Source organism: Chrysemys picta, chromosome 13 (assembly GCF_011386835.1).
Source record: "Chrysemys picta bellii isolate R12L10 chromosome 13, ASM1138683v2, whole genome shotgun sequence".
NCBI lineage: Eukaryota > Metazoa > Chordata > Testudines > Emydidae > Chrysemys > Chrysemys picta.
In genome coordinates, this window is record NC_088803.1 from 2,116,358 (window position 1) to 2,129,919 (window position 13,562).

At 49.3% G+C, this 13,562-nt stretch overlaps 1 protein-coding gene and 1 long non-coding RNA gene across 2 annotated transcripts; both read left to right on the top strand.

Annotated features, from left to right (window-relative positions):
• The first annotated feature begins 3,829 nt into the window (after positions 1-3,829).
• Positions 3,830-13,324, top strand: LOC135975456 (uncharacterized). Its single transcript, XM_065566507.1, has 4 exons — positions 3,830-3,954; positions 4,049-4,484; positions 10,775-10,830; positions 12,566-13,324. Exons 1-4 carry the CDS (start codon positions 3,909-3,911, stop codon positions 13,015-13,017), a joined length of 990 nt encoding a protein of 329 aa, XP_065422579.1. The 5' UTR covers positions 3,830-3,908; the 3' UTR covers positions 13,018-13,324.
• Positions 4,486-8,384, top strand: LOC135975200 (uncharacterized). The gene is made up of 3 exons (XR_010592145.1): positions 4,486-5,327; positions 5,410-6,629; positions 6,992-8,384. It is a non-coding gene; the product is annotated as an uncharacterized LOC135975200 (long non-coding RNA).
• Positions 13,325-13,562: the final 238 nt, after the last annotated feature.

Genomic DNA, 13,562 nt, shown 5'->3' on the forward strand with positions numbered 1-13,562 from the left:
CATGTGCCAAGAAGGAGAGTTGAGCAAGGAAAACCCACAGTAACGTTCAACCTTAAACCGCAAAGGAAAAAGGCAAAGGGGGGGGGGGGGGGCGGGGGGGAGAGGAAGGCGAAGGGGGGGCTGACTGTGCTGCTGCGCTGGGAGTGTGTGTGTGTGTGTGTGGGGGGGGACATTAGCCAGTTCCAGCCTCTGCTAGAGCCATGGAGAGCCCAGTCCTGTCCTGTGTCCTTTGTCCGGGTGATGGGAATATCAGGGAGGCAAAGGCCTGTCCAGAAAGGCTCTGCGGAGGAGCGGAGGAGCGGAGCAGCAGCTCGGGCCACCGGGGAAAGCTCTGGGGGAGGCGGAGAGAAGCAGGGGCAGCCAGCAGCCGCCCGGCTCCATGGAAGGGAGCGCATCAGCTGGGGAAGAGGAGAGCGGGGGTGGGGAAAGCGCCGCGCTCCCTTTGCAAGCTCCCAGCGGTTTCAGCTCCTCCTTGTGCTTCACTTCGCCCGGGGCAGGGGACAAAGCCCCGCAGCAGGATCCCGGAGCAGCCTCCTCCTGCAGCGGGTGGGGAAGAGCCAGCGGGAGATTAACAAGGTGCGTCCGAGCCCGAGGCGGGAGGAGGCGACATCGCCCGGCCGCCCCCTGGCACTTACTGTCACAGGCTGGAGCGCAGCCCTGGAGCCCGCAGCAGCTGGTCTCGGAGGAGCCGGACCTGGTGATCGAAGTGTCCGGCCGGCGGATCCGAGCCCACAAGTCGGTGCTGGCGGCCAAGTCCCCGGACATCCTGCGGGTGAAGGGGGTGAGCTACGGGCGCTGCGCCGGCTCATCGACACGGCCGGCATGGGCGAGGTGCGCCACGACAACCTGGCCGAGGTGGTGAGCGGCGCCCGCGTGCTGCAGATGTCCTGCGCCCTGCACTGTGCGGCTGAGGCCATGCGGGCCCAGCTGCGCCTCCACCACTGCTACCAGCCGCTGTGCCGCCCCTGGGAATGTGCCGCCCCAAGCAGGTGCCTGTTTTGCTGGTGCCTAGAGCCGGTCCTGCCCTTATACCCGTAGGATCTGCTGACTGCTTTTGACAGGGCTTAAAAAGTGGCAAAGGGGGCGAATCGGGGGGGTGGGGGCAGGGTCTGAGCAGGAGGTGGAAATTGACTGGGGATTAGCTCTGAGCACTGGGAGCCGAGTCTGTCCACACTAGCGCTTTCAAGCGCTCAAACTTGCTGTGTTTGGGGGGGGGGGAATTTTCACACCCTGAGCCAGCACGGTATAGCGCTGTCACTTGCCAGTGTAGATCATCCCTGAGACTTAATTCAGTGAAACATTTTAAATATATCCCCTCAGAAACAAAGAATCCCTTATCACTGTTTCTGATTGCATAGGGTCACTGAGCAATTTCCCAAGTTGTCTTATCCGCTGCTGGGATTCCCTGAATTTTTTCTTCTAATTTTTTTTTCTCATTTTCAGAGCAGATGTTTATTCTGTTGGATCATCTGACTTCCGCTCTGACTGAATTTCTGGCCTAGTGTCAAAACTTTGTTTTGAGTCAATCCACCAATGGTGTAAATATTGGTGGTCAGACCAATAGTCCGCCTAATCTAGCATCCTGTCTTGTGACAGTGGCCAATGCCAGGTGCTTCTACGGGAATGATCAGACCAGCCAATGACTCATTGAACCATCCCATTGTCTACTCCCAGCATCTGGCAGTCAAAAACGTTTTAGAGACACGCAGAGAATGGGCCTGTATCCCTGATTATCTTGGCTAATAGCCAATGTACTTATCCTGAGGGACTGATCTAATTCTTTATTCAACACACTCATCGTTTTTCCTTTCAAAATATATTGTACACACCTCTACAACCCCAAGATACCTTGACAACCACAAGAATTCTAAAATCATGAGTTATACACCCTCGAGTCAAGAAATTGTAATAAATAAATGATATCTTGTTTTGTGCCTCCTTGTTCCTGAGCCTGTAGGGTGCAGTAAGGCCAGTTCCAATGCCTTGAGCCTAAAAACCTGAATGAATCGTAGTCTACCCTCATACTGCCAAACATTTCAGACCTAAAAGGCCATATCTACAGTTTAAGTGGGGGTTCACTCAATTTATGTCACCATCGAGTCACTAGCGTTACTATGTCACTTGTGTGCATGCCTCCTGCACTCCTGGCCTCAGCAGTCAGGCGACTCACCAGAAGCACTTGTGTAGATTCAGAGTGAGGTACACCATGAATAGATCTCCCACTGTCCACCCACAAGGCTAACAGGTCCGGCCCTTCGCAGCTCTCAGGAACTGCTAATGGTAAGAATTCACTACCTGCAGCAGCGAGAGGTCCAACTTTGCTAAAAAAGGGCCATGTGATGTAGCCGATTCCTACAGAGAGCAGTCAGTCTCACATTCCCATGGTGTGAGAAACTGCTCTCTGTATGAATTAGCTTCATCACATTGCAGTGCTACAGGGAGCACACCCCTATAGTTTGCAGTTTCATACACATATGTGTGTGTGAAAATACTGTCTGTACGACCCTTCTACCCGCAGCAGCAAAAGGTCCAACTTTGCTAAAAAAGGTATTTCAAGCAGTCTCACATGTAAACCAACCTGATCGCTTTCTTTAACAGTGTAACCAGCCTACAAGCAGTACATGTGGTACATCTTGCCTTTAGTAAGGCTTTTGATACTGTCTTCCATGACCTTCTCATAAACAAACTATGGAAATGAAACCTAGATGGACATAATGATAAATCAGATGGGCATAACAAGTGGGGTTCTCCAGGGATCAGTTCTGGATATGTTTCTATTCAAAATCTTAATGATTGAGAGAATGGCATAGAAATATGGTAACAGTTTTCAAGCATGTACAAATAAAGTAGCATCTTTTTACAGAACCTGTTTCTTACAATCTATATGTATCACTAACTGCTACACATAGCACATTTCTACATGTAGCAATTTCACATACACTATAGTGCAAGAAACTGCTACCTGTAGGCATGTGCAGCTTCTAACAATCTATAAGTATCGGAAAGTGCTACCAGTAGCACATTCCTACGCGGAGCAGTATCCTTCACTACAGGTGCGGCTCCCACTGAATAAGACAGGGCCCAATACTCCCCTGATCCTTCTGTGAAAGTCCCACCATAAATTAAATGTAGAATTAAGATTCGCTCTAGATTTAGAGTTAGAGTTAAGGTTCGAGATTACTAATAGGGTTAAATTTAGAGTTTAGATTCGTGGAGAGGGCTACACTGGATCTGATTGCTGTGTGGAGGGAAGAGTTTGTATGGGCAGAGCTCTGAACCAGCCAAATAAATGCTGATATCTATGCCAAAATCACACAGGGCATGGTGGATAAAGGCTACACCAGGGATATACAGCAATGCTGCGTGAAAGTAAAGGAGCTTAGATGAACATTCCCCAGGACAAGGCTGGCGAACAGCTACTCTGGTTCTGAGCCACAGACATGGGAGGCTGATGACATGCACACATAACCACCCTCCTGGGGCACTGGGACCCAAGCCCAGAATTCCAGTCTGCTGCAGGGACCATGGGATAGCTACCCACAGCGCATCCCTCCTGAGTCGATCCAACCCCTGGTAGTGAGGATGTGATCCATCCACCACAGCCACATAGTCGTGAGTTGCAAAATCGGATTTGTTAAATCGGATGCTCAAAGTCAAATTAAATAAATTGACCTAATTTTGTAGTGTAGACATGCCCTCATCAGCCACACAAAGAAACTGAGTTCGTTCTAGGAAATAATGAATGTGTCTTATAAGGAGTACAATATGCAAATAGGCATGAGAGTTTCCTGTTTAAATCTGACTCCCTCACTTGCACGGCTGCACCTGGACAGACAATCCGCAGCCTCTGTCTCTGGGCAGTCACCAGACAACGCCCCTGAGAACTCTCCTCTCCAATCACAGGGACAATGAGACTTTGGTTGTATCTCGTTCTCATTGCAGCAGCGTTTGAAGGTATTTTCTCCCTCTCCATGTGTTGTAGAGTCAGGAGATTGTTATCCTGCTGCCCTAGATACTCATGTTCCCCATAATTCATCTTTATTCTCAGGTGCCTGGTCACAGGTCCAGCTGGTGGAGTCCGGAGGGGATGTGAAAAAGCCCGGAGACTCTCTCCGCCTCTCCTGCAAAGCCTCCGGGTTCACCTTCAGCAGCTACGGCATGAGCTGGGTTCGACAGGCTCCCGGGAAAGGACTGGAGTGGATCGCCTACATTTACAGCACCAACATATACTACAGTGACTCGGTAAAAGGGCGATTCACCGTCTCCAGAGATGATTCCAAGAGTGAGCTGTACCTGCAAATGACCGGCCTGAAGCCCGAGGACACCGCCTGCTATTACTGTGCGAGAGACACAGTGAGGGGAATCCCGATACTGCTCATACAAAAACTCAAGCTACAGAATTGTCCTTCCGCCATGCGCCGCACGGGGGCAGCACTTCCACAAACAATAAAGCCCTGGGCACGGGAACGGGATCTACAACCAGAGTGAAAAACAAGTCAGTCCTCAGGTTTCAGATCACTATATCCATACATGATCATAAGTCCTTGACTTTAACATGTTTCAATGTGGCACTTATCAGACACGGAAGTAAAAATGCACAGCTCAGCAGAGGACTATTTGGGGATCAACTGTTCTAGGTGTAAAAACCAGGACTTGGATTTTCCAAGGTGCCTAATTGTGCTGGGTGTTAAAAATCCTATTGCAATTTGTTGGGAACTGGGCACTAATGGTCTTACATTCCTTTGAAAAATCACCCACTACCACTGCAGATCTAATACATTCTGAAAGCACACCTCGGGTTCCAAACCCCTCTGGAATCAATACAAAACAGATTTTCACACGACGCTGCCCTGCTCGCTAACCGAATAGCCTTCTCCCCAAAGACCTGATCCAAACTCCGCTGAAGTCACTAGTCCTTCTATTCACTTGAACAGACTGTAGATTAGCCCTTAAGTCTGGAGGGATGTGAGGGATTTCAAGGGAGCTCTTTGTGCACCAGTATGGTCAGATGGCCCCACACTCACTGGGCGCTGCCCAGACACAGAGTTAGCACCAGTCTGACTCCCTCTCTTATAGCCCCCGGCCAAATAACTCCGAGCATTCAGGGAGAGGGTTTGTGTCTCTTATAAGAAGCAGGATATGAAAATAAGGGTGGGAGTTTCCTGTTTAAATCTGTCCCTCTCTCTGCCCAGGCAGCACCCAGAGAGACAATCCGCAGCCCCTGTGTCTGTGCAGTTACCAGCCAGTCCCCCAAGAACTTTTCCGGTCAACACCAGGGAACATGAGAGTTTGCATCCACTTAGTTTTCATTGTAGCAGATCTGCAAGGTATGTTTTCCCCTGAATACCCTGCAGTAAATTGAGTTATTAATTCTAATACCAATATGTTTCAACATGTCTTTATTTGCAGGTGTCCGGTCCCAGGGGCAGCTGGTGGAGTCCGGAGGGGATGTGAAAAAGCCCGGAGACTCTCTCCGCCTCGCCTGCAAAGCCTCCGGGTTCACCGTCGGAGATGACTCGATATTCTGAATCCGTCAGACTCTTGGCAAGGGCCTGTAGTCTCTTTCTCGTGCGAGCTACTGGGCCGGCAGTACTGTAAACTCTGCCAACTCATCCAAGGCTGATTCACCATCTCCAGAGACAACCCAACAACCTGCTGTATCTGCAAATGCCCGGCCTGAAGCCCGAGGACACAGCGCGGTATCACTGTGCGAGACACACAGTGAGGGGAAGCCGAGCTGAGCTCAGACAAAAACCTCCCATTGCGGTCAGTAGGGAAAGTTCCAGCTGCCGCTTGGCTACACTTGTGAGTTAGAGCGCATTAAAGCAGCCCAGTGCGCTCTAACTCAGGACGCGTCCACACTGGCAAGGCACGTAGAGCGCCCTGAGTCCGTGGCTAGAGCGCTCCTGTTAATCCACCTCGGCAAGTGGAATAACATTGATGCGCCCCCGCTGGAGCGTCGCAGCACCAGTGTGGACACCCTGGTCTGTTAATGCGCTCTGATCGGCCTCCAGAACTGTCCCACAATGCCTGTTCTAGCCACTCTGGTCATCACTTTGAAATCTACTGCCCCTGCTCTCAGGTGACCAACCGTCAGATCCGCCCTTTAAATTCTCTGGGAATTCTGAAAATCCCCTTCCTGTTTGCTCAGCCAGGCATGGAGTGCTCTCAGTGCATCTTTCCAGGTGACCATGTCGCCACGCGACAGGCGATCTCCACTATGGAGCAATGGGGAGGTGCTGGACCTCATCAGTGTTTGGGGGGCGGAAGCTGTCCAGTCCCAGCTGCGCTCCAGCTGTAGGAATTACAATACCTTTGGGCAGATATTAAGGGGACATGATGGAAAGGGGCCAGGACTGGGACGCCCTGCAGTGCAGGGTTAAAGTGAAGGAGCTATGGAACGCTGAATTGCAAAGCCCACGAGGCAAACCACCGCTCCAGTGGTGCCCCCGCGACCTGCCGTTCCTACAAAGAGCCAGACACGATACTTGGGGGCGACCCCACCTCCACTCGGAGGACCACCATGGACACTTCAGAGCCCAGTGCAACAAGGTAGGAGGAGGAGGAGGAGGAAAGTGAGAATGAGGGTGCTGAGGAGGAGGAAGACTCATAGACTCATAGACTTTAAGGTCAGAAGGGACCATTATGACGATCTAGTCTGACCTCCCGCATGATGCAGGCCACAAAGCCGTCCCAACCCTTTCCCTTGACTCAGCTGTTGAAGTCCCCAAATCCTGTGGTTTAGAGACTTCAATTAGCAGAGAATCCTCCAGCTAGCGATCCCTGCCCCATGCTGCGGAGGAAGGTGAAAAACCTCGAGGGCCTCTGCCAATCTACCCTGGAGGAAAATTCCTTCCCGATCCCAAATATGGCGATCAGTAAAACCCCGAGCATGCAGGTAAGAGTCTCCAGCCTGACCCTCGTTAGCCATTATACTATTTACCAGCGATGGCACGCTGTTCCTTTGACTAAAATCATGTTATTCCATTAGACCATTAGACACCCCGGCATCCCTAGCTGCATGCAGCCAGGAGCTGTCCTCAAGCCAGGAGGAAGGCAGCCAGTCACAGCGGCCAGTGCTTGGGGAAGGACAAACACCAGAGGAGGTTCCCGGTAAGCAGCTTTTATTTTGGGAAGGAAGTTATTCGGTGTGGGCTCTTGGGGCGAGGAGGGTTAGGGCTGCATGCATGCCTAGATGTGGAATAGGGCGTTGATGTGCTCTCTCACATCGCGGTAATCGGCCTCAGTGATCTCTTCAGAGGTCTCATCCAGAATTTGGGCCATGCGCTTGTGCAGGTTTTGTGGGAGAGCCACTGTGGTCCTTGTCCCAGTCAGGCTAACGTGTCCGCACCTCTGTGCCGTGAGGGGCGCTGGGACCATTGCTGCGCACAGGCAAGCTTCATATCTGCCAGGGCAGAAGCTGCATTGTAGTAGAAGACCCAGGTCACCCTCAGCAGCGAGATATCGTCCATGACGAACTCCTGAGGAAAATGTGGGGACAGTGTTCAGTATAGGGGCCCCCTGCAGCTGCTGGATCTCCCCAAGGCACAGAAACCCAGAGGACAGTACAGCCGTGAGACAATCAGTCCCCCTTCACCCTGTGCTTACTCACCATTTTGGGGCTCCTGTGGGTTATGTGGGCTCGCTTTGGGATGGGCAAATTCTGCTATTGTGTAGACTGTGCTTGACCTTAAGTATGGGGGAATCATTGCTCTGTCTGGTGTGAACAATGCGGCCTCTGTTATGTGTTGTATTTTGCCTTTACAAATGCAACCTTGAGATCTCAGCCATCCGTGTTATCACCGGCCGAAAGACTCCAAGAAATTAGGAAGAGACCATGTAAAAGCAAAGAGGACATGCTGCATGAAGTAATGCAGCAGTCCCTTAATGAGAATCTAAAAGCACATGAGTGGAGGGAGAGTGAAAGGAGAATCCACCAGCAGAATGAGGAGCGCCGGCATAAAAGCGTGGAGCTCTGGCAGCAAAGTACAGAATGGCTGATAAGCATCATGGAGCGCCAAGCGGACTCTATCCAGGCACTCGTAGCCGTGTCGGCGGAGCACTACTGGGCCCACCCCTCCTGCAGCCCTTGTCCCCAAACTCTTTCCCTTGTGCCCCCATGTCACCTCCAATCCACTTTCCCCAACATCCTTGTTCTTATCACCACCAGCTGCCTCCAACACCTGTAGCTTCACCACCCAGCCCTGCAAACTACGACCCTTACCCACGGGATGCAACCCCCATCACCACGCAGTACAGCCAGCCTGAAGTGCAGCACTCAGTGCACAGCACCGCAGACAGGACATACACACATCTGTGATTGTACCGGTCCCTACCCCACCCCCTTGCCCTCTCTGTTTCCCAAGCAGTTGTGTTTCTTTTCAATAAATGGATTTTTTGGCTTTGAAAACATTCTTTATTATTGCATAAAGTAAAAGATACCTGAACCCAGGATAGTAACAGGCACTGCAAGTCAGTGTAGCAAACAGATTCCTACTAACAGTGGAAGCACTGTACTTCACTCCCGTGCACGGCACCAGACATTACTGGTGGATTTCAGCCTCAAATTGCTCCCTCAAGGCATCCCTACACCTTGCAGCCCATGCTGGGCCCCTCTAATAGCCCTGCTCTCTGGCTGTTCAAATTCAGCCTCCAGATGTTGAACCTCGGAGGTCCATGCCTGAGTGAATCTTTCACCCTTCCCTTCACAAATGTTATGGAGGGTACAGCACGCGGATATAACCACGGGGATGCTGTTATTGGCCAGGTCCGGCTTCCCATAAAGAGCGCGCCAGCGGCCCTTTAAACGGCCAAAAGCAAACTCCACAGTCATTCTGCACCGGCTCAGCCTGTTGTTGACCATGCAGAAATGATATTGAGTTTTTGACAGGCGAAGGTCCATGACCTCACTAATATTGGGCAATACCCTTCATTCCTCACTCCTGCCAATAGTCTCACTATAATCAGTCAGATTTGGTATTTGACCCAGACCTAGGAACCTGCCCAGGGCTCTTCTACTAATCTGATCGCTCCGAGAGTTTCTGCGTCACTCACAATTGATGACCCTATGAGGGAAGCATCCTCTGCACCATAATTAGCTCTGGTTTTGCGAGAACTCCATTGCAACTGGTGAAGACATTTGCATTGATATTTTGAGCAACTGCCAAAAAGTTTCCAGCATCAGGTTTATGAACACAGGGCGGGACACAAATGATGTTGTACTCAGTGGGGTGCATCCACTGAGTTGTAAAGGCCTTTCACATCAGGCCCTACAAGGATTAAAGTCGCTTTTCGTAAACTAGACATTTTTGAAAAATTCTCAGCCCTTGGCTGTAAGAGCTTTGTGCACAGGATGGTCTCACAGCCACGAGGCCTTAAACTCAGCTGGGTCCTCTTGGTGCTATTGTAACACAAACAATATGAACCTGAAACCTTTTCTATCCGTGACACGACAGGTGGAAATTCACCAGTCTGAGCTCAGCCTCAAGGGCTGAATTCACTTTTTCTAGCTGGATAGTTACACAAACCCCATCAACCCAGCACTGTGGCACCTCAAACATGAATTTATCTCATATCCATGAAACCCTGCAATGGGGAGAAGTATCATTCTCTCCTTTTTACAGATGGCAAACGGCAGCACTAGGGACCAGATGTTACCAGAAATCTACATATTTGAAAGTGATATTCAGGCTCCTAAATCACTTTGGCATTTCAACGCTGAGCACAGCAATGTCTCAACACCTTGAAAAATCTGGGCCTAAAGGCCAGTTTGTCAAAGTATTTAGGCGACTAAACAATCAGACAGGCCCTTTATGGGATTTTCAGAATCAGATGGGTGTCTAACTCCCATAGATTTGAATAGAAGATAGGTACTTAGCGGGATGTTTAAGAGCACCTAGGCACCTATCTGCTTCTTTATTTTCCTCAATATTTTTAATAGCCAGGCCCCAATAAATAAAGGCTGGGATTGGCAGATGACCTAAGATTTAGGTGTTCAAACTGCACTAAAATAATAATAATAATAATAATGAAATCAGTGTCCCTAACTCCTTTAGGTCGCTTTCTTCGAGTCAGAGATTTCAGGGCATAGTCTGAACTCTGGCATAACACAGGCCTGACAATTTTACCAATTTGAGACTCTCAGCCTGGCTGATCCTATGCTCCCAAGTGACTTCCCATTGCAAATGATACCTGTGCCATGAACTTTCACCCAAATCACTACATTAATGTTAAGCCTTTGAGGTTGATGTGCCAGGCTCTGTGTGGATTTCTTTAGTCCCAGGGTTCTAATTCAAACTTTAGTTTCCAAAGGTGTGAATGAAACAACTACAATTATTTTCCTGCAAGTGTGTATAGACCAACCCTGGGTCTAGTGCTTTTACCACAAGCCCATCCAGTTGCTCTTTATACACCACAAACAAGCCATGAGGCAAATTCAGGGAGGAAGCCTTCTGTTTAAAGCCAAGGTGCCTAGAGACCCTTCAAAACTACCCCGCTTTCTGCAGCCCCTGGGTCTAGTTCTCTCCATTTGCCATCATATTATCCCCATGGAGATTTCTTCTCTTGCTCTCTGCTCTCTCTCTCAGGTGCGCTCTTGTTCCCTAGAGTTATACCAATAAACAGTTCACTAAAACTCTCCTGCAACGCCTCTGGGTTCACTTTCAGCAGCTCCTGGATGAACTGGGTGCATCAGACTCCCGGGAAAGGGCTGCAGTGGGCAGCCTGGATTAGGTCTGATTCGGGACTGGGTCAAAGGGCGATTCACCATCTCCAGGGACAATCCCAACAACCTGCTGTATCTGCAAATGACCAGCCTGAAGACACCATCCGGTATCACTGCGAGAGACAGACAATGAGAAGCAATCCACTCACAGCCATGCAAACCCCCTGGGGCAGCACAGAGAAAGGCTGTCACTTGCTCACAGTTAAGAATGATTTTTTCCCCCGAGCTCACTAAAGGAGTTAGATGCACAATTTGGATTCCAGCTCACTTTGGTGGCTTTGAAATTATTAGCTTAACTGGCCAACTACAAGACAAGAGACATACTTGGCAACACTTAACATTGGTTTGTTTTTCTGTTAATTCATAGGACACACACAGAGACATTCCTATATACTCAATACATTGAAGAGGACTCTCTTGACTCATATAATTTAGGGCCAGGTCAGGACATTACAAGCATCTAGTCTCACCTCCTGTTTGTGGATAACACGTACCTATAACATCATAACACCTGCTCACTGACTGTCCCTATCAAACCTTCTCATTGACTTCACACCCATCCTTCTTGTGTAGCAAGCTTCCAGATAACAGTAGCGATGGGTGCTTCAGAGAGACGTTTCTTATGAATGGGATGGATGGACTTTTTGCAGATCAATGAAAATCCCTGGAAACAGTTCTAAACCCAAATCAGCTGTCAAATAAAAATGCTCTCTGTTTATCAGACCCACATGGGGGCAGCAAAGTGTCATGTTCGATTCTGAAACATTTCTTCCCAAAGACTGAACCCGGGAACACTCACAAGGAATCATTGAAAATTCCAGCCTTAGGTGCTGAGGACAAAGTCAGGGTTTGCTCACCCAAATCCCTTTCCAATCAGCAGGAATTCAGTACCCAGTGTTCCTCGGAGGGTTTGGAAATCACAGTACTCATACATATTTCACCAGTGAAGGGCGCTAGTGTTTATACATTCATTGATTCTATGTTATTTCAGTTTCATATCCTGGGTGTTACATTTTGATAACCCAGTATTAGGCATCTTAATATTCCATTTTACCAATTATCTTTAACCCCGTATTTAAGTACCACTGAGGTTAATGTGATTTAGTGTTTTCCTGGAATGGCACCTACATTTCATTCATATGCTCTGGTGTCCTCCATGACTGGGTCCCTCTCAACTCTGAGGTCAGTTATTTGTAACACCGGGTGAAGCTGAGATTTAGTCAAATGATTTAGCAACGCCCTCATGCAAATGAAGTAGGAAACTGAGTTAAAGGCGAGCAGGCGACCCTCACTGAAAAGCTGTCAGCAGAGGAAGGGTTACTGCTTTCCAGCCCACTAGGTTGTTGCGGAGAATGAAAATGATCTGTCTGGGGTTGCTTTTCTTTTTGGCAGCTCTCTCTGGTAAGTGGGTGAATATACAGGTGTCTGGTTAGGACGGCTGGGCTAGGATAGGGAAGATGGCTTTAAGGCTATGACGTAGCAGAGGAATTCAGGAATTCTGGATTCAAAATCCTAGAGCTTTAAACAAATCCCATAGGATAGAATTTTAAAGCCATCAAGAGGATTTTGATACCCAATTTTCACTATTTTTAATGGGAACTAGGTGTCAAAATCCCTTAGACAGTTCGAAAAATCTCAGGCTGAGTGTGTGCCTCAGTTTCCCCTCTGCAAAATGGGGATAACTGTACTTCCCCCCTTCCCAGCAGTGTGGTGTGCATAAATTCATTCTTACATACAAGCAGATCAGATACTGCCATGAGGATGGCAATCGAAGGACTTGGATAAACCTGGGAAGAGGAGGAAAAGAATGGCATTAACTGGGTTTTTATTGTTTATTGACAGGTGTCAGCTCCCAGATCCAGCTGACCCAGTCCGGGGCAGAAATTAAAAAGCTTGGAGAGTCTGTGAAGGTGACGTGTAAAACCTCCGGCTACAACTTTACCCGCTATTACATTCACTGGGTACGGCAGGCTCCCGGAAAAGGACCGGAGTGGATCGGATCTATCAGTGCCTATAGTGGTAGCACTGGCTATGCCCAGGCCTTCCAGGGGCGATTCACCCTCACCAGGGACACCTCCATAACCACGGCCTATCTACAGCTGGGCAGCCTGAGAACCGATGACACAGCCACGTATTACTGTGCTAGGCACACAGTGACACAAACCACATCTACAGCCATTCAAAAACCCTCAGTGAGAGAACCCAGGTGTCCTGCTAACACTGGAGCCTTTAGTCACTCCGCAGATCATTTCCCCATGAAAACAGACAGGGGTAATTTCCCCCAAACTTCTTAGGCTCCTGACTCACTTAAGCCTCATGGTAAATAGATTTGTTCTGGCTCCTAAGTCACGTTTCAAAATATGAATTAGGCTCCTGTGACACCGTCACCTGTCACAGCAGGAGAACGGGCCTGGGTGAATGGCCTAAGCACCAGGCCATGGGGTATTTGGGGAGGGGTCTTTCACTCTCTGCAGTTCATGCTGTTCCACAATGAATAATTTAATACTCATGAGGCCTGAAAGAGAATGTGGGTGTCTGTGACCCAATGTCACACATCCCTTGATAGTGGAAGATGTGGGCTCAAATCCTGGTCCCAAATCAGGTGAGGGGTGGGAAGGGAATTTAACTGGCTCTACCATGTCCTAGGAAAGTGCTCTAACCACTAGGCTAAAAGTTAAGGGAAGAACCTCCAACTCCTTCTCTGGCACAAGTGGTTGTGGGGAAGGGAGAGCTAAGTAACAGCTGAGGCACCTGACTCCAGGAAAGGGCTGTGAATGCCAACTGGAGTTAGGCACCTAAATCCCTTGAACAGGTGGGACTTAGGACCCAACCGCTCCTC

What these genes read in the sequence shown, in the direction of transcription:
- LOC135975456 (XM_065566507.1), top strand. Translation starts at nt 3,909, where the DNA reads ATGAGACTTTGGTTGTATCTCGTTCTCATTGCAGCAGCGTTTGAAG. An exon ending in CATTGCAGCAGCGTTTGAAG is followed by an intron (nt 3,955 to 4,048) that starts GTATTTTCTCCC and finishes CTTTATTCTCAG; the next exon opens with GTGCCTGGTCACAGGTCCAG. An exon ending in CAGCCTGAAGACACCATCCG is followed by an intron (nt 10,831 to 12,565) that starts GTATCACTGCGA and finishes GTTTATTGACAG; the next exon opens with GTGTCAGCTCCCAGATCCAG.